The sequence below is a fragment of the Podarcis melisellensis genome (assembly GCF_964234715.1).
Source record: "Podarcis melisellensis genome assembly, chromosome: 1".
Lineage (NCBI taxonomy): Eukaryota > Metazoa > Chordata > Lepidosauria > Squamata > Lacertidae > Podarcis > Podarcis melisellensis.
In genome coordinates, this window is record NC_138528.1 from 122853832 (window position 1) to 122874170 (window position 20339).

Here is a 20339-nt window from a genome sequence, read left to right on the forward strand (position 1 = left end):
GACTTGAAACGACCTATCCATGTTGAGTAGTTCCTGGGATTATACCCACGGTAGGATCAGGGTTGACAGAGATGGGAAAAGGTATCAACATTGCATATTTCATTCCTCCTCCGAAACATTTGACTCTATAACCACCCTCTGCTTAACACGCCCAGCACTTGTGGGCGGTTTCAAGTAAAAGATCAAAAATGGAAGCTTACAAAGTTTATTTAAGTAATAGGACTCCGAGGTACATTTGTCCACACTAAAACAGAATGGGACCTTTTGTTCAACAGAAATGAATACCAACAGTTGTAGTGATCCCATAACCTTAACAAGCTTGATTAAACCAGCAAACATTTTTCAGACTTAGGGTACTTACAGATGACCAGGTTATCATTCATTTTGATTTGTTTGCACAAAATTTATTGAGGTTATACACTATTAGTTGATATTGATTTGTGTGGAAATTCTAGTACATCACATCAAGCAATTGTAACCCTACATTTCCCAGTGCATTCATTTTGATTTGTTTGCACAAAATTTCTTGAGGTTATACACTATTAGTTGATACTGATTTGTGTGGAAATTCTAGTACATCACATCAAGCAATTGTAACCCTACATTTCCCAGTGCATTCATTTTGATTTGTTTGCACAAAATTTCTTGAGGTTATACACTATTAGTTGATACTGATTTGTGTGGAAATTCTAGTACATCACATCAAGCAATTGTAACCCTACATTTCCCAGTGCATCTTCCCAACACTTTCCTTGCTACAAGAAGCGTCATTTAGAGGGAGGAGGGTTTGTTGCATAAGAGTGCCAAAAACACTTTAATTTCCCGAATTTGCTACTTGCAACTGAATTCCCCCTGCAAAATAGCAAGTCAGGAAGTAGAATTCCTTACATGCAACCATGCCAACAGATTTTTGCATTTTTCTACCAATATTACAATAGTACAATGCATGATATGCACTGTACTTCTTGCTTGAATTTTTCTTTGCAGAGAAATGCTAGTCTCTCATTAAAGAGCCTGCTGGATGAGGCCAATGGCCCATTTAGTCCAGCACCCTGTTCTCACAGAGGCCAACCAGATACCTGCGAGAACCACGCAAACAGGATCCAAGCATAAGAGCCCTCACTGCTCCTGCAGTTTCCAGCAATAGGTATTCAAAATACCGTATTTTTTGCTCTATAAGACACACTTTTCCTCTCCTAAAAAGTAATGGGAAATGTATGTGCGTCTTATGGAGCGAATGCAGGCTGCGCAGCTATCACACTTTTCCTCTCCTAAAAAGTAAGGGGAAATGTATGTGCGTCTTATGGAGCGAATGCAGGCTGCGCAGCTATCACATAAGCCAGAACAGCAAGAGGGATCACTGCTTTCACTGCGCAGCTATCCCAGAAGCCAGAACAACATGAGGGATTGCTGCTTTCGTTGCGCAGCGATCCCTCTTGCTGTTCTGGCTTCTGAGATTCAGAATATTTTTTTTCTTGTTTTCCTCCTCCAAAAACTAGGTGCGTCTTATGGTCTGGTGCGTCTTATACAGCGAAAAATACGGTAATACTGCTTCTGACCATACAGACAGAGCACAAGTCTATTCTACATTTGTTCAATCCTCTTTTAAAGGTTTTCAAGTTGGTGGCTATCACTGTGGTTTATGGGAGTGGGTTCCAGAGCTTAACTATGCGTGAGGTACTTCAATAAGCATCATTGAATGTTTCTAGTGTTATGAGGGAGAAAATATTTTCTCAATCCACTTTCTCCATGCCACGTCTAGTCTTATAAAATCCTACCATGTCACACTACTTACTTGCCTTCTCTCTAAACGAAAAAGTCCAGAATGCTTTCCTCATAGGAAAGCTGCTGCAGCTCCTTGATCATTCTGATTGCCTTTTCTGAACCTTCTCCAACTCTCATCCTGCGCATCATCAGCTTTTTCTGTTCTTCTAAACAAGATTCAAAAAGGTGTGAAATTATATCACTGCACCTGTGTACTTGGGCTGCATTCAGACAGGTACTTATTGATGGGTGTTCCTCGTGCAGTTTTCCCCCACAATGTCATTGGCATCAAAATGCTAGACTATATTCTCCCTCCTTTAACCTGCATTTACCCGGGGGGGGGGGGCTCCTTATTAAAAAACCCCAAAACTGTTAACAACAACCCAATTGTGATTTCTGAACAACCTACTTACAACATTAAGTCCCCGCCCAGAAGCCCTCTGTAAGATTTAGTTCTGCTTTGGGTGAATGGACAAAAAACGGGAGGTGCCGCCAAACACAGAATCTTTCTTCCAGCTTTATAATACATAGCACAATTTGCCCAGGGTCCTCACATTGTTACACTGTGTGCTTTCTGGCCCATACCAGCCAATCCTGTGAAGCAAGGAAAGGCACAGCTCAATGACATGCAAATACAGGACAAGTTGTACCAGATGGCACAGAGGGGGAAACTCACAACACTGCCATTTTCATATTGATCCAAGGTGCATGCAAGGGTGTGGGTGCAACTGCACATACACAGCATCGGTTAAGTGAAATGCAAAACCCAGGAAAAAGGGTGTGAGGACAAGGACTGTGAGTGACAGCAGAGATGGAGAACCTGGGGTCTCCAAGACCAAGCATATGGTATGGTGGCATGTGGAATCCAATAACATTTGGAGGGGTACCAACCCTGGATCTCTGGGAGTCCCAGGAACTGCCATTCTCTTAGCCGGAATGAGTGCAACTAATCTTCCTCCTCTTCCTCCTCCTCCCATTAAATTCTTTGCCACTCTATCACCCATGAGCATGGAAGGGATTATTCTTATTTTTATATTGCACATCTCTAATTAAACCTGTTGAGAAACTTCTGAAAATAAATTAAAGTTTGGTGAAGTGCAAGCCAAGTGATTCAGTCTTCCTGGCAAAGCTACACACAAGAGAGTAACAGCGTAAGTGTGAAGCAATATTACTTGTAGGCTTCATTACTTGTGCACCTGCATGCTTAATCAATTTTAATCCATGCTGTAGTTTAAAAAGGTGTGATAACAAGGCACCTAATCAAACAACAGATCACTCCTCGAATTATTTCCTTCGCCTTTCAAGAAATAATCTGCATGCTAGCCTTAGGAAGTGGCATATGCATCTTTTAATGTGCATGATTTTTATTGCCTAGCGCTTGATATTCTGGAAAGACAGCTTATCTTACACAACACAACCGTCGCAGGAGATAATGCATGCACCAGACGTCTAAGATGCACAAAGGGACTCTTTCTGGCATGCACCTTGTACCTTTTAACATTCAGCAGTCATTAAACAATGCTGTCTCACACCCTGAGGATGTTGTCTGATGCCCCGAGCAATCTTTCATGCACACCACTGCACAGTAGGTTTCCTAAAGCCAAAACCAGCTCAAGATTTATTTTACCACAGACCTTGTTCAAAGTAAATAAAGTGGATCAATTTGAGATTCACACTTCAAAGACAACAGCAGCAGTAGGCAGATGCTCAGTGGCAGCAGCCAATCCTGGCATGTGGGAACAGGGAAACACACAGCATAATGAGACGAGGAGGATGCAAGGCAAGTTTGGCTACCATCAGCCTTCGCCAACCCAGATGTTGTTGGACTCCCAAGTCCTTTCAGCTCCAGCCATTATAGCCAATGGTCAGGAATGATGGGAGATGTAGTCCAAAGCATCTCAGGCTCACTATGTCGGGGAAGGCTGAATTAGATATTGCCGGAGGTTGGGGGAACCTCTGTACATGTTTTTCTGTAACATTTAGTAATACCTTGAAAAACTGAGGGAAAGAGGTGTGAAAGAGGTAGAAGACGGATGGAAAGGTGGTTAGATTTTAGTAGCCAGAAAAAAGGAGGGGATGGTGAAATAGGACCCTGGGAGAGGAGGGAGAGTAGACTGGCAAATGAGTTAGAGAGGCAGGAGACCCCTGGATCTGCTGAGGGGGCTCCATGAAGGAGACAGAGTATGTTAGCACTAGGAACCTAGCAAAGCAGATAGAAACAACCACCAAATGGTTAGGCCTTGAACTGTAGCAGCCTAGTACCAAAAAGTGTGAAAATGGTAGGAGACTCTCATGTAAATGAATATGAAGCCTGCAATATAATTCCCCACAAGAAAGCAACTACTGAACTAAAATGAACTGCATTTGTTGATAAAGCACTGGAAGATGTTGACTTGAAGAAGTTAGCACTTCATGGCACTTTCTGCACATTCCTGGTTCTTCTTCAAAGGGAGATTTCCCACGAAACAGTGGACTTGCTTTTTTCATCCTTTGGGATCTAGAAAAACGAATAAATAGTAAACGGAACAATCAGTCTTGAAGAGTCATTGCTAAGGTTTGTTGCTATATCAGTTTGGATTTCTCTGAAACTGATTCAACAATACCTGAAGGCAACGAGAGGAAGCCACTGGAGGCACAAAAGATTTAGGGTGCCATTAAGGACAGAAGATGCTACGTCCTGATTTTAATTTAAAAGTAACCTATTCCTCATCCTGACAGTCTCAAGAGAAAGAAGAATTAGGCACCAGATGCATTAAAAATATTTACCATCTCCGTAAATTGGTCACCACAGGCCATTCGCAGTCGTTCAGGAGTCAAGGGGCTGTTCAACACAAAGTCTGATGGCAATCCTCTTTCCTTCCTGGCAGCAGCCACTGCATCCCATATTGCAAAAAAAACAGAGCTCCCCAAGAAAAGTGCCGCTTCACCAAGACCCTGCCAAAAGCAGAGACAAAAGCAGTGAAATCATGTTGAGGCATTAGCAAATATTTCACATCAAGAACCTTTCGGGGAGCATCTCTGTCCGTATATGAAATGAGTTTTGTTTTCTCATTGTGTGGGAACAAGACCCAGCATCTGACACACTCTTAAGAGCTTGGTGGCATCACCCTTGGGCCACCAGGCAGACCTTACATGAGCCAGCACCTTCATGTGGCTGATGTGAGAAGCCACAGGAACCTACTGCATAACACCTCCCTGTGCTCAGGGCTGGCTCCAAGCTTGACGGAGCCTTCACGATGGGGCCACTAGCGGGCTTTCCGATTCAGTATGTGATGAGTGGATGTTCCAGTCTCATTCTCTGTCCTTCTGCTTATTTCCCACTAAGCTCCAAGGATGGTAGGCGGCCCTGCCTTTCTGAGGAGGAGGAGTAGTGATGGTAGCAGAAGTAGCAGCCCTCCTCAAATCAGTACTGGGTGGCTTATCAATGTCCAAGTGTCACAGCTGCAATGGTGCCCACCTGTTGCTCATCGGTGGAGAAGGAGACAGCTGTATATCTAACAAGGGTCCTGTGGCAGCCTTTCTGAGAATGCTGACTGCAAACTCTGGGTTATTTTAGAAAGGTTTTTCACCTATTATGAGTGGTTGCTTTAAAAATATATGTGAAAGCATGAGCTTATATCCACATGTGTGCACATGCAGCTTTTTAAAGACTAACCAAAATGAAAACAAACAATGTGAGGCAGCACCTCTCTGCCAGCAACGCACTGCTGCCATTCAAGAACATATTTTTCTTGTGTCCTAGTCGGTTCACAAAGATTGCTCACCATATTCCAAAATGGTGGCAGCCGCAACTGCGGCCTATCACGGGTGCTAGAGAGCTGAGGGTAGTGGGAAGAGCAAATTGCCCATGCAGCTGGCTGATGTTAGAGGCTAGGAATCTGTGACTCTTATTATTCTGTCCCTCTCATCTGAGCTTGGGTTGCCACTATATATCTCCCCCTCGTCTGTGTTTATCCTAAGATGCAACATCTGTCCAGTTCCCTGGAACGACGTGTTTCATTTTACATGCCACAGTTTTTACATCCAAAAGGCCAAAGGTGAAAAGCCCTTTTGAGCGTCAGCCCAATGAGATCAAGATGTGGATGGACACAATTGGTGTCACCTAATATTAGTGCTTTCCAAGGGGCTCGTCAACTTGGGAAGGGAGCCCATCTAGGAGAAGGAAAACACTGATCCTAGACCTCAAGATGCCACGTGGGATATCTTTGGAAGAAGAAAAGGCTAAGGAGTAAACCCTGCACAAATCCAGAGTGGAGCCCATAAAACGGTTGGATGTACAGTATTCCTCTTTCCGGCAACTCCTGCAGTCAAGCTGGTGCAAATCGTATTGCTCTACTTTCCTGTGGAACACATCAGTGAGGCTGAAAGGGGAGGCTCTTGTCATCTGGGCAGCTCAGGACCTCCAAACATACTGCCCAGGCCTGTGCTACAGGGAGGTCATTTGGTGCTGCTAACCCAGTGGTTTGAATTCACCCCTGGAGGTGCACTCCATTGTCTCTCAAAACAGATGGATGCCAATCAACAAGCAGAGGTGGTTAGCACAGCCAGCAGAGCTACAGATAATAACACTCAAGTGTGTGATCTGCAAGGGATAATTTAGTCACATTCCGTCAAGCTGCGTAACTGGCCTAATCCCCCATTGGACTTTTTGGCCTTGTTTTGCTAGAAGTTTGATATAATTTGTGTTCTGTTTGGCTGCAAGTAGATAAGTGTGCTCTGATTGTTTTCGGCTAGTTGGCACAGCTTTTCTAGCTACCACTGCCTCGATGGGTAGTTAAGAGAGATGGTCAGGGTAAAGGGATCCCTGACCATTAGGTCCAGTCGTGACCGACTCTGGGGTTGCGGCGCTCATCTCGCTTTATTGGCTGAGGAAGCCAGCGTACAGCTTCCGGGTCATGTGGCCAGCATGACTAAGCCACTTCTGGCGAACCAGAGCAGCGCATGGAAACGCTGTTTACCTTCCTGCCAGAGCGGTACCTATTTATCTACTTGCACTTTTAGGTGCTTTCGAACTGCTAGGTTGGCAGGAGCAGGGACTGAGCAACGGGAGCTCACCCCGTCGCGGGGATTTGAACCGCCGACCTTCTGATCAGCATGTCCTAGGCTCTGTGGTTTAACCCACAGTGCCACCCGCATCCCTGTCTCGATGGGTAGTTAAGAGAGAAGGCTAGGCCACTGTAAAAATTTCATTCCTTATTTTTGATTGTTTGATAGCCTGTTCTGCTTTCATGCCTCCAAAAAGGGCTTGGAATGCCTCAAAACTGACTGCTCTTCTCCCGATAGGGGAACATGCTACAGTGAAACAATTGCCTAGCAAGGGTTCCCACTAGAGTATGTCATGTATTTTTCTTTTGGCTCCTGATATTATATTCATGTGGGCATAAACCCAACCGCCGTTAAGCACATTTAATCACTGTTGATTTCAATCGTGCTTATGCCTGAATGGCTGAGGGATGGATTATAGCCGCATGATTAATAATACAGTAACAAGATATTCATAGTGAAAACAACTTCTTCTCTCATATCATTTCCATCCCACCCTCCAAGTCTGCAGTTTTTCCTTCAGTAATATGGGTCACTTAGGTTTAGCAGGAGCGAAAGGGAAGAACTGCACCTTGGATTTCCATCTTCTTACCTTGGATGAGTAGATCGCTGTTGGGTTTTGGCTAGATGCCAACAAGGAGACACTGATCTGTTCTGGAATGTCACAAACAGCAGGGATTTTATACTGATCTGGGCCCCGTGTGTAGAGGACCCCCTCTGGGGAATATTTGAGTTCCTCTGTTGTGTAAAGTCCAAGGCCCTGAACAAAGGCACCTTCAATCTGCCAAGAGGAAGTATGGCTTATAGTGAGATTTCCACATACTTTGTTGTGTTAAATTAATACGAGCTCTCGTTACATTGTCTGAAAGCGATGGTAGCTTTAAAATTATAATTATTTTTTATTGAAATTGAACAAATGAACCATAAAAGCAAGCATAAAAATCTAACATCTGAAAGACAACTAGACACCTTACCATTACTATTGTAATTAGACTTTCAGAATTCTATGAATAATGCTGGCCTTTCACAAATATTTCAATTCTTTGCTCTCCTCTTAAATTTCACCATCTAACAAAGCTGAAATGGGGGGGGGGCATATTTGCAAGATGCTACATTTTAATTACCCATTGCTATCATAAGAGTTGGAAGGAGGTCCAACCCCGTGCTCAGCGAATTTCTGTATTGTTGGGTTTTGTATCTGTCACTGAACAGGGAGTTGGATCTCCTTCCAAATCTTATGATTCTAATTGAAGTGAATTTAGTACCTCATAGCAGAATGAAGAAATTCTCAGGACTTACCTGACCTATATCCATTGCCGGATTGATGCTGCATCCAATGTCCATAACAATATCTGTTTTGACATTCTGTTAATGAAAAACAGGTTGTAACTTTGCGTTACATTCGGGGGACTGAAGCATGAGGAGATGAGCCAAATATTATGGATAGGATATCGAGAATTTGTACCCAGTGTGATATGACCTATTTGTGGCTCATTTTGGGAAATAAGTCCCAATGAATTTAACAATACTTTATTTGTTATAAGTATGCTTAGGGCTGAAGTCCTTATCTTGTAATATTTTCCCCAGTCTAAAACCACATTAAAGTCAACGATGCTACTTTCATTTTTAGAAGTAGGTAGAGTGGACATCACTTTAATGAAAAAGTAACAGTAGCCAGGAAAGCTGGTGCTTTGTATAGGCTATGGCTAAGAGCTTTGGCTAAGAAACCAACAAATACCAGCATTTGAATCCTCCCAATATACTGATTGAAAATGTATTGTAACTGTTATGTACTGAGTTGAATAGGATCCAAAATGCAGCAGTCTGATTGGTCCTAGAACAATAGGATTCAGAATGCAGCAGTCTGATTGGTCCTAGAACAATGCAGCAGTATGATTGGTCTGCAGGAGCCACCCAATCCAGCTCCAGATGGAAGTGAATCCACAACCTGATTGGCCTACAGGAGAATTCCGGAATTGGCCAATTACGTGCGGCCCATTGTGTAAATAATGTATATAAAGCAGATACTTTGGGGAAACTTCCATTCCTTCTCACCACTATGAGCTGAATAAAGAGCATGAAATCCACTCTCAACTCTGAGTATATTTCAGTAACTTTTGAATAAATGTTTCTGGTTTTTTTAAATACAATTTTCCTTCAACTATGAATGTACTGCGCAGCCTTTCAGCCTCAAAGCCAGATTCCCATATACCAAAAAGTAATAATACTGAAGGAATCCTGCAAAAATTAGAGATACAATATATGCAAAGTGGACTATACTCATTCATGTGCTACATAAATGCTATGTATTCTTTTTATCTTTCTGTGGCAATAAACACTATACCACTTCTATGGGAAAATTTATGTGCAAATGGAATTCATAAATTGTACAACTTAAATAAAAAGCTGTCTGGTTCTGCAGAAGACTGCCTGCTTTTGCCCGGTCAGCTTTGGAAGAAAACAGCTGGGGAAAGGGCAAAATGGAGGCTGTTGGCTACTGCAACACAAGTGCCCGGATGAATTCACATTCAAAGTTGCCATGCATGTGCCATAGCAGCAGCTCATGGATTACTGAAGTCACATGAGGAAGGAGGAGAGGTTAAAACCGATCCACACAAGAAACCACTATGTATCCTGCACCCATTTCCAATTACCGTATTTTTTGCTCTATAAGACTCACTTTTTCCCTCCTAAAAAGTAAGGGGAAATGTGTGTGTGTCTTATGGAGCGAATGCAGGCTGCGCAGCTATCCCTGAAGCCAGAACAGGAAGAGGGATCGCTGCTTTCACTGCGCAGTGATCCCTCTTGCTGTTCTGGCTTCTGAGATTCAGAATATTTTTTTTTCTTGTTTTCCTCCTCCAAAAACAAGGTGCGTCTTGTGGTCTGGTGCGTCTTATAGAGCGAAAAATACAGTCTCCTGACCCATTTCCAAATAGCTGTGCTTTGTAGAAACCAGCAGGATTTATTGCTGTCCAGTGCAAACAACTGTTTATACTGAATACGACAAAGAAAACACAAGAGCCTTTCACTAGTTACACAGGAACTTGGCTGTGCTTTTTGCACTAGCTGTAAGTGACACCTGACAGTTTACCTTGTGGTCTCCAGTCAGGCAGTCTATTTCAACCTCTGCGCAGGCAGCTCCAAAAACAAAATATTCAAATGGGTGGCCTTCCCCTTTCTCCCAGTCTATGTTTGCTTCATAACCTCTGCAAGAAGCAACAAAGGATGTTGGGGAGTAAGGGATGCTTGCAGGCGTGGGGACAACAATAAAAGAGACAAGGGGGGAAATAGCAATAAAGAGCCTCACAATCACAATGATGTGCTGGACCCTCAGTTGGTACAATCGGTCATGACAGTGGAGCTATGTGAGATTTGCTCTGATAATGCATCATGTTGTTTAAGAACATAGCAGCAGGCCTGCTGATCAGATCAAATGTTCATCTAATTCAGCATTCTGTTTCTGGAAGTGCTCAGGCCTCCAAGAACCCCAAAACAGGAGATGTAGGTAAAAGCCCCCAACGTTCTTCTCCCCCAAAGCCAGTCAATACTATAATGGCTAATACCCATTAATAGATCTATGGATTTGGCTTTTCCTCATTTAAAGCTGTATCAGCTACTACTCATTGTTGCCACATTAAATTCTCCCTTGATGCAGTCAGAATGCAGTGCTGACCTGAGTTCTCTGATTCGGAAAGACTTTTCCTTTACAGAAACATTTAAAAAAACCCTCCAGACTCACTGACAGCACTTTTAACCAAATGTACAAATTTCTGAATGCGACCAATAATGCCTTCCACTTGATCAGTGGGGTGGATCCAAAGTTACTGTGAGCAGAATGCAGATCATGAGAAAGCCCATGAGGTGGCGTGGGGAGGGGGAGAACAGGTGAGTTTTGCCTGAAAAGCAGTGGCGTAGCGTGGGGGGTGCAGGGGGGGCCGGCCGCACCGGGCGCAACATCTGGGGGTTAGGGGGCGCAAATCCACGGGTTAGGGGGCGCAAATTACTTGCCTTGCCCCGGGTGATGACAACCCACGCTACGCCACTGCTGAAAAGGTGCTCTGGAGCAGTGTTTCCCAACCGGTGTTCCGCGGCACACTACTGTGCCGTCAGACATTGGCTGGTGTGCCGTGGGAGGGAGTCGGGCGAGTCGGGCGGTGAGAGGCAGCGGCGGCGAGGATCCGCGTCGAGCCGGGGGCGGCTCCGCGGTGGTGGTGCCGAGCGGCGGGGCAGCGCGTGCAAAAGGGAGGAGCGCGAGACAGCGGAGGAGGAGGAGGCCGGCATGTCCGGGCAGCAGCAGCAACAACAGCAGCAGCAACTCCCGGCGACGGCTCCTCAAGCCCCGCCGCCGCCCCCTCCTCCGCCCGCTATCGCCGCCACCACCACAACAGCCGCCGCCGCCTCAGTTGCCGCCGTCCCTCAGTCCCTCGCTCTGCTGCCTCCTCCCACCCCCAAAGCTTGGAGGTTCCCCGGCAAGGGGGAGGGAAAAAAACTTTCACTTTCGTGCGTCCCTCCCGGCGTGACGCTGCGCGCTGACGTCACGGGGCGGGGCTTTAATGGTGGTGTGCCGTGAGATTTTTTTTCAGTAAACAGGTGTGCCGTTGCCCAAAAAAGTTTGGGAAACACTGCTCTGGAGAGTTGGGAGTGTCTCTGGAACCATTTGGGTAGCAGCACAGGGCAGCCTTCCTCTTTCTCCAACTGGTTTTTAAAGAATGCATCTTTCTCCAGCAGGACGATCTGCTGGATCTTAGTGCCTTTCACTCACAGAAGGATCCTCTGGATCCTCCCTGAAATATTTATCGATTTAGTGCCATCACTGTGCACGGTTCATTATAGAGTGCAAAACAGTAGGCCACAGTCGTGTATCTTTAACTCTGCTGCTAACATTCTCCTTCAGGACCTTCATGTACAAGACTAGACATGACATGCCCTTTTCTCTGAATGCTTATGTCTAAGCAGTATATGCAACTACTAAAAGCATCAGCTCAAGTCATTCATAATCCCTGCAGTAGCTACCTTGTTATGCAAGTCATTACAATAATTCTCTTTTGATAGTCACTTCTTGAAGTCATGAGTTAATATCTAGTACCTGAAATAACCTATTGCTGACAGATTGATACTCTGCTCAAAAGCTTCTTTGGCCTGTAAAACAAGCAAGCATAGTAAGTTTATTCCTTCAAAAAGCAATCTTGTATAAAAAAAGATACCATGGCCATGCTAAAACCAAGACATTCCTATTAATATTTCCAGCTGGATGATCAACTCATGAGCAGGATTTGAGCTATGAGTAACAGAAGTAATTAGGCAATAATATTGTGGTTATGATTTAATAGATAGAATATAGGGGGCAGCAGAAGAGGAGAAACAACTCCATGGAAAATGGGGTGGGAAATCAACAAAAAGAAAAGACGAAATCGTGTTTTGATTGTATATGTTAAAAATGTTTAAACTTAATAAAATATAATCGAAAAGAATTGTATTTCCAGTTGACTGAATGATGAAATGGAATGTTGCACATATGAGAACTGTGAAAACGAGGCTTTCACTGAGGATGTAAGGCTGCTGGTAGCAGCTCAGGTAGCTGAATACTCCTCCAAATAAAACAATCCCATCCAGCCAGAAAGCTAGTGTTTCAGGGAGAATTTTGGCCTAGCCTTCTTCCTGACATGATAGTTGCAAGCAGTTGTTTTTTCTATGGAGAAGCATCCCAGTACATGAGCTCTCACTAGCACCACACACAGGTTTACTAGCTCAGTTAAGAGTCAAAGTGTACCTGATTCTTAGTAGCCGTATATTTTCCTCCAGCAAAAGAGAAGTACCTGATGATGGCAAAAAGCTGCTTTCTTTATTAGTGGCGTGCGCCATAAAGCTTCTGGAAATGTGTCTACAGTACTACATTTCATCTCCTCACTGCTCATAATTTAAATGTTAATTTGTCCATTCAAACCGTGGATTACTATCCCCCCTGGAATGTGTCCTTCAGCTGTGGTAACACCCTGTGCTTGCCTAGATGAAATACGGAGAAATGTGAATGCAGAACGGTGGGAGGGGATGCAGAAATCTGTGACTTTTGTGCGGCTGCAATGTTGTTTCCTTTACAAAGGTCACATCAATTGCTGTGCACACCACTTCCCACAGAGGAAAGCAGTTCTTGGTGTGAGAAAGATTCCTCTCCTCTGCACTAAGTGCATTAATTTAAGGAACAGTGGAAAAGAAAACAAGCCCCTTTGTAGAAGTGTGAATAACAAATCTGAATGAAGAAACTTGCCAAAGGCAGGGGCAAAGTCCTGCATAAACACAAATTCTTCATATTCCATTTTCTTTCTTTAATCATGTTGCGGTAAGCTAGGCAAGTTAAAACAAGAGGTTATGCCTTGGCTCTAAAGTCATATACCATTTAATACAAGTCAAATGTCTGTTGTGGTGCTTCTTATTTAATTGCTGTCAGTCAATCAATCCCTTTGTTATGGTCAATAGCCAGTGGTCAAAATAGAAACGTCCAAATATATAAAATGATCCCCAACAAAACAAAGTAAAGACTGACAATACCAAAATTACTAGTAACTGTATCATACTATAGAATACCAGGAATAGAGAGCAAAATTACAAGTTGCTAAAGTTTTACGTGCAGCAGCACTATAATTAGCCATGCTGCAAGAAATTGATGCTTTCTGATCTGAAGGGAGTGCAAAAACATAAAATGTGTCCTGGGAATTTCCATATAAAGGGTAATCCATGGAAACCACAGAACTAATCTTACCCACTCTTTCCATGTGCCCTTAGGGTTCTGCCTAATGATGGGCTCAAGATGTTTCCGGAGGGTCTGGCAGGCATCCTGATGACATTGGGAGGATCACAAAGAAGAAAAATTTCTATGTAAAACATTTGAAGGGTTCTGTTCTTGCCATGCTGCTGCGTTGTTGCTCACACCACAGGAGTCATTAAACACTAGCCTATGGCATTGCCAAGAGGTTAGTTCAACAAAAAATCAAGAGCCTCCACATTCAGTCCTGAGCAGCTTAAATTTTGCAACCCAGAAGAGGAAGGGCATCAGTTAAACCTCATTAAGGCTACTACAACCAACTGGGAAAATTTGCACTAACCAGATGTTGCATGCTCTGTGCTGTAGCTCACCAGGTAAGGACCATAGCTCAGTGATGGAGTATCTGCTTCGCATGCAGAACATCCAAGGTTCTATCCCTGGCATTGCCAGGTAGGTCTGATAAAGAGCCTTGCCTGAAAAACCGGAGAACCACTCCCGGTCAGTGTAGACAAAAGTAAGTTAAATGGGCCAGATGTCTTACTTGGTATAAGGCAGTTTCCTATGCTGTTCCTGTGATTCGTACATTCCCACCTAGCTGTTTGAAATCCATTGCAGGATAGAGCATGAGACTCTTAACCTCAGGGTCATGGGTTCGACCCCCACATTGGGTGAAAGATTATTGCATTGCAGTGGGTTGGGGTAGATGACCCCCGTGATCCCTTCCAACTTTACAATTCTATGAAACTCCCAGCACTTTCCAGCTCAGTGTGTATCTTCTCTGCAAAACACAATGTTGCTCAAGGTATGGGGAATAAGAGAAAGTAGGACTCAGCTCCTGAAGGAGCGTCTCCACCCCCATTGTTCAGCTGAGGTCCAGCTCCGAGGGCCTTCTGCTGGGTCCCTTGCTGCGAGAAGTGAGGTTACAGGGAACCAGGCAGAGGGCCTTCTTGGTGGTGGCACCTGCCCTGTGGAATGCCCTCCCAGCAGATGTCAAGGCAATAAGCAACTATCTTACTTTTAAAAGACATCTGAAGGCAACCCTGTTTAGGGAAGTTTTTAATGTTTAATGCTGTATTGTGTTTTTAATATTCGGTTGGGAGCCCCCCAGAGTGGCTGGGGAAACCCAGCCAGATTGGCGGGGTATAAATAATAAATTATTATTATTATTATTATTATTATTATTATTATTATTATTATTAATATTTTTATTATTATATTATTATTATTATAGTTGCAATCCTAAAACACAACCAGGCACCTGTGTTCAAGAAGTCAGTGGTGCTTTCTTCTGAGCGTTTTTGTAAACTTAGTATGAAAGTCTTTCAAAAAAAATCAATACATTTCATCATCATCTAACAGAAGTAAGCTCCTATGAATATCTTTCAAGAAGCTGGAACCTTGGAATTTTGCATTAACTAGAAGATTAATATCTTATTTTACCTTCACTGCCATTCCATTGACATCCGTTCCCATTGATCCAACTGAAGCACATGCATTAGGGACTGTCTGCGTACTTGTTTCACAGAAGTGAATATTTGACATTGGCATCTTTAATTCTCGGCTTGCAACCTAGAATGAGAAAGGAAGACGTACAATATTCTGTTTTAACTACAGCAACCTAGACCAGGCTTCCTCAACTTCGGCCCTCCATATGTTTTAGGCCTACAACTCCCTCGATCCCTAGCTACCAGGACCAGTGGTCAGGTATGATGGGAATTGTAGTCTTGAAACATCTGGAAGGCCAAGGTTGAGGAAGCCTGACCTAGACCTTTACACACACACACACACACACACACACACCCCTACCTGGTTGATTCTCCTGGCAACACCTCCCCAGCTGGGATTGGTTTACTGTCTGAGGTGGGGTGGGAACTTCCAGGTATCCAGCTTGGGGAGGTGAAGCCAAGCCGAATTGCCGGAATCCTGTTGGATCAGGGGGTGCAAAAAGCGCCCCCCATTTGAAGTGGGGAGCAGTCATTATTAGCCACAGATAGAGGCAGTAATGCTTCCAGTTCCTGGAAACCAGAGGGGGTTGGGTCCTCAATTAAAACTGGGGTTTGTAATTACCCTTATCTTGAAATCAGACCACTATATTTCATCTGGCATAACTTCACTGAAACTAATAAATAGATGCCAGGAAGTAACATGGATTGCTGCCATCTTTTTAAAGCAGAAAATTAAAGATGTCAATCAGCAGAAAATCTCATTAAAGCAATTTGTTATTCACACACATAAGCAAGAGATAAGCAATTCCTAGTACCTGGATCATTTTGGTGTGGAGCCCTTGCCCCATTTCTACACCACCGTAAGTCAGAAGCACGGACCCATCGGTATACAAATGAACCAGAGCAGCGGCCTGCATAAAATAAGAACACACAGTTTGGCTCTGCACTCTGCATGAAATGAGCAGAAATGTTTTCAGTTGGGCTGTCTTTATCAATCTAAAAGTGAAGACCTATATATATTTTAAAGAGATGCTCTGCAGTGAAAGGTTAGGATTGCTGCTACAATCTGCTGCACTAGTGTTAGCAGAGAACCAGCCCTATTATTGGGTCAGGGATTGGCAACCTCAGGCCAAGGAGTCAAATGCAAGCCTCCAGGACTCTCAGTCTAGCCCTCCTGACTCTTCCCAAACCACACCCACTCTCCAAACACAAGTCCCTAGCCGACCATGTTTCACACCCTCCACAAGTGCTTCTCCCTTGCTGGAATATGCACCTGAATACTGATAATTCCTCTTGCTTGTTTGGATGGAAGATAGAAAAGGGTGTGTAGAAACTAGCCAATGGTCCAAAGATGAAATTCACACTTGTTGCTCTTTCAGCTTCTGCCTTTGGCCCTCCTCACCCGTGGAGGTTGACAGAAGGGCTAAAAATTATTTCCCCATCCTTGCATTAGGCAGAGGAAAACAGCTGCCCCACGCTGGGGTGGTAGGGAGAAGTGATATAGGAGGACAGAGATACACGCAGCCTAGCCTGCAGCCCTAAGCCAGTCTGCTGTTCTCATGTGTGGTGGTGGACATTGCCTGCTCAGAAATGCTAAATGAGCTTCCACTGCCAAATTTCTGTTTGTGGAATTGGAAACGCCCTGTCCTTGTGGACAGCAAAATGTCTCAGGGCAGTCTTGAGCATGGTGTTGCTAATCCAGAACACGGCAGCCAGACTGGTGACTGGGAGCGGCTGCCGAGACCATATAACACCTGTCTTGAAAGACCTACATTGGCTCCCAGTACGTTTCCGAGCACAATTCAAAATGTTGGTGCTGACCTTTAAAGCCCTAAACGGCCTCGGTCCAGTATATCTGAAGGAGCGTCTCCACCCCCATCGTTCAGCCCGGACACTGAGGTCCAGCACCGAGGGCCTTCTGGCGGTCCCCTCACTGCGAGAAGTTACAGGGAACCAGGTAGAGGGCCTTCTCGGTGGTGGCGCCTGCCCTGTGGAATGCCCTCGCACCAGATGTCAAAGAGAACAACAACTACCAGACTTTTAGAAGACATCTGAAGGCAGCCCTGTTTAGGGAAGCTTTTAATGTTTGATGTATTACAGTATTTTAATATTTTTTTGGAAGCCGCCCAGAGTGGCTGGGGAAGCCCAGCCAGATGGGCGGGGTATAAATAATAAATTATTATTATTATTATTATTATGCTGGTGGTACACAGTGCTAGTAAAACTGCCATGTTGATGGTTCACCAGCAATGTAAGGATAATGATGATGATGATGATGATGATGATAGGAAAGTCAAAGTTGCAGTGGGGGAACAATGGAGCTTAGTGGGAATTCCATGCCTGCTTGGGGGTCAGTCGTAACTTGAGAATACACCACTGAAAGCTGCAAAGGAGACGGCATAAATAAAAACCACTCCCATTTATGGCCCTCCTACAGTCAAAGCGCGGTGATGGATTACAACTGACACTGCTGCCAATCACGGCACACCTATCAGGAGCATGTCTGCCCTTGTAAGGGAGCGTAGCTCAGATTTCAAGTTGTGTGGCCAGGGGCATGCGAGTGGGAACTGCGGTGAAAGGGAGCACTTTTCAAAAACGAAACAGAAAACAGCCAATAATAATAATAAAATAAAATAAAAACAAGAAAGGCAAGTGACCGATGCTTGTCTTCTTGTACAGTGTCCAGAGAAACTGACCTGACCTAGGGAGCGTAAGCCAAATCCAACAGGGAACGTCATGGGAATAATGGCAATCCCTTTTTTCTTCCAGTAATTTTCCTTATTGAATTTATTCACAACTTCTTTCCTGGTGTGATACATAGACTTCTCCATGCATTCATCCCAGCATCTGAGGAGGTTCTCTGGGTTGAGCTCTTGTTTATAAGCTGTCTGTCCGGTTTCTTTGTACATATTTTTTTCTCTAATCTGGAAGACAAGTATCTCAGCAAACTGCAATATGGTGCCACATAATTAGCTTTGGGAGCTAAAATGTATTTACCCAAAGCCAAACCTTATATACTGTAGATTTTTCTCAGCCTAGAGGTAGAATTGGGCCTATTTATATTTTATACACACACACATACACATTTGAACTATTACCAGATCATAAAGTATTATTAATGCTAGCATCAATACAAGCAAGTAACAATAATATACAGGATACCTCAAAAGCAGGATTCAGTCACACAAGGAGACTTAATTATATGACCAGGATCAATATACCGTATTTTCCACTCTATAAGACGCACGAGACCATAAGACGCACCTAGTTTTTGGAGGTGGAAAACAAGAAAAAAAATATTCTGAATCTCAGAAGCCAGAACAGCAAGAGGGATCACTGCGCAGTGAAAGCAGCAATCCCTCTTGCTGTTCTGGCTTCTGTGATAGCCGTGCAGCCTGCATTCTCTCCATAAGACACACACACATTTCCTCTTACTTTTTAGGAAGGAAAAAGTAAGTCATATAGAGCAAAAAATACGGTATTTGAGAAAGCAAATTTTTCAACAGTGGCTTTCATCTAGGTCTTATTAATACAGAAACCAAACAAGCCCATTTCTTATGCTACATTACAGCTGAAAGGGTCCCAAAAGTGGGGAGCAGGGAGTTGATAGCAATTAAACTATTGATGGGACTGAAACCAAGGTTAGATGCAAAGTTCTTATCTCCTACTGACACAGCTACATTTCTCTCAGGCTAACACTCCTTTCTGATAGGCTTTCTGAAAGTTCAGTCTCCCAAAAGTCCTGTGAAAAGTGTCTTACAGTCCCTGGTTTATCTGAAATCTTCAAAAGTTAACACTTTCTCCTCAAAAAGATTTCCTCTGTGTACTCAGGTCTCTTCTTTCTAGGAGTGCATAAGCTCCTTACATCCAGCCTTCACTCTCACACCTCTTCCCAGAATGCCCTTTGCAACCAGGTGCACTTTTTCATTCACTCTTAAAATTTCAGAGCCATAGGCATGCAGTTCTCTTTCTCCCCGCCCCCAATCTACCTCCTCTGGTAATAATCCACATCTGGCTGCAACGCGCGTTATCCAGGCTTCTGTAATGAGTCCTCCTTGTGGGAAGCCGAAGCCACGGAAAGCAGTGTTGGGTGGCATGTTTGTCTTGCAAGCGCGGGCATGAGCTCGGATATTGGGAATCTTGTAAGAATTATTCAGTTTCAGCAGCATTATCTCCGAAACCTTCATTAGGGGAACATTAATAGCTGAGCATGAGAATAACAACAATATGAGAGAACAGTGGGCCGTTCGCAACATAGGATGACCTTCTTCTAATACTGGCATTAACCACTCCCACTCCCCTCTCCAGGAACTCCTGAAGCTGTTGCCTCCATTTTTGCGTATTGTTTTGGCAAGGAGAACACTGAGAAGCTGGGATGGTTAGTGCTGTGCTGCTACTAGGTCTCTTGCTGAAACAAGTTGAGCAGAGGTTAAAATAGGCACAAGGAGAAGGACTGATTACAATGCACAGAAATGAAAATGGGATCAAACAGGCAAGAAAGAAGCTAAGGTTCATATGTGGTGGGTATGCGAGAAAATGAAAATATTTTGGGATTTAATATATAATGAGTTAAAGAAACTTTTCAGGTATACCTTCCCAAACAACCCGGAGGCATTCTTATTAGGGATAATAGGGGACGAAATAAAAAAGGAAGAGCACAAGTTATTTCAATACGCCGTGGTGGCTGCTAGGGTTCTTGTAGCACAAAAATGGAAGTCATCGGAGATTCCAACAGTCATGGAATGGCAGGAAAAAGTTTTTGTATATACGGAATTAGTGAAAATGACATATAAGATCCAACACTAAAAAGGGTCAAAGTTTGTAGAAGAATGGAGTAAATTTGTAATGTATATAGAAATTAACTGCAGAAGCCTAAGAACTATAGCAGGATTAACATAATTCTTGTGACGTGTATAGAAAAATAGAAGAAACTGTAAGCGAGGATGTATACCAAGAAAACCACAACTGGGAAGGAAGGAAGGAAGTCAAAGCGTGATTTAGCGCAATGTATATAAGATGACATTAAGAATGATTGTAAAGAGTGTTTTTTCCCCCCTCTTTCTTCGTTTTTTGGAAAATGTTAATAAAAAGCATTATAAAAAAGAAAGAAAGAAGCTAAGGTTCAGATTCCATGTGCCACAATCAACTGAAGCAAATCAAAGCTAATGCCTATTGCTAAAGGGAGCCAACGTGTTGCTCCCCAGAGGTTGTTTGGTTGCAACACCCACCATCTCCGAGTGTTTACCACATTGGCTGGGGCTGATGGGAGTTGTAGCCCAACAGAATGTGGAGGGCACCGTGTTGGCTTCCCCTGGCCTACTGACACT

The 20339-nt window shown here is 43.8% G+C and overlaps 1 protein-coding gene across 2 annotated transcripts in view; it reads right to left on the reverse strand.

Annotated features, from left to right (window-relative positions):
• Nucleotides 1-2036: 2036 nt before the first annotated feature.
• The window catches only part of LOC309365541 (aldehyde oxidase-like), a 55104-nt gene continuing 36801 nt past the window's right edge, over nt 2037-20339 (reverse strand). For both annotated transcript variants that reach the window (XM_081903556.1, XM_081903555.1), the window contains exons 25-35: nt 19002-19193; nt 17709-17936; nt 15828-15923; nt 15008-15136; nt 13565-13639; nt 11894-11946; nt 9899-10013; nt 8107-8172; nt 7400-7588; nt 4531-4698; nt 2037-4261 (exon numbers count right to left, since the gene is read on the reverse strand). In XM_081903556.1, the coding sequence (XP_081759682.1) occupies nt 4208-4261; nt 4531-4698; nt 7400-7588; nt 8107-8172; nt 9899-10013; nt 11894-11946; nt 13565-13639; nt 15008-15136; nt 15828-15923; nt 17709-17936; nt 19002-19193 (1365 nt within the window). In that variant the 3' untranslated portion in view covers nt 2037-4207. The remainder of the gene's footprint in view (nt 4262-4530; nt 4699-7399; nt 7589-8106; nt 8173-9898; nt 10014-11893; nt 11947-13564; nt 13640-15007; nt 15137-15827; nt 15924-17708; nt 17937-19001; nt 19194-20339) is intronic.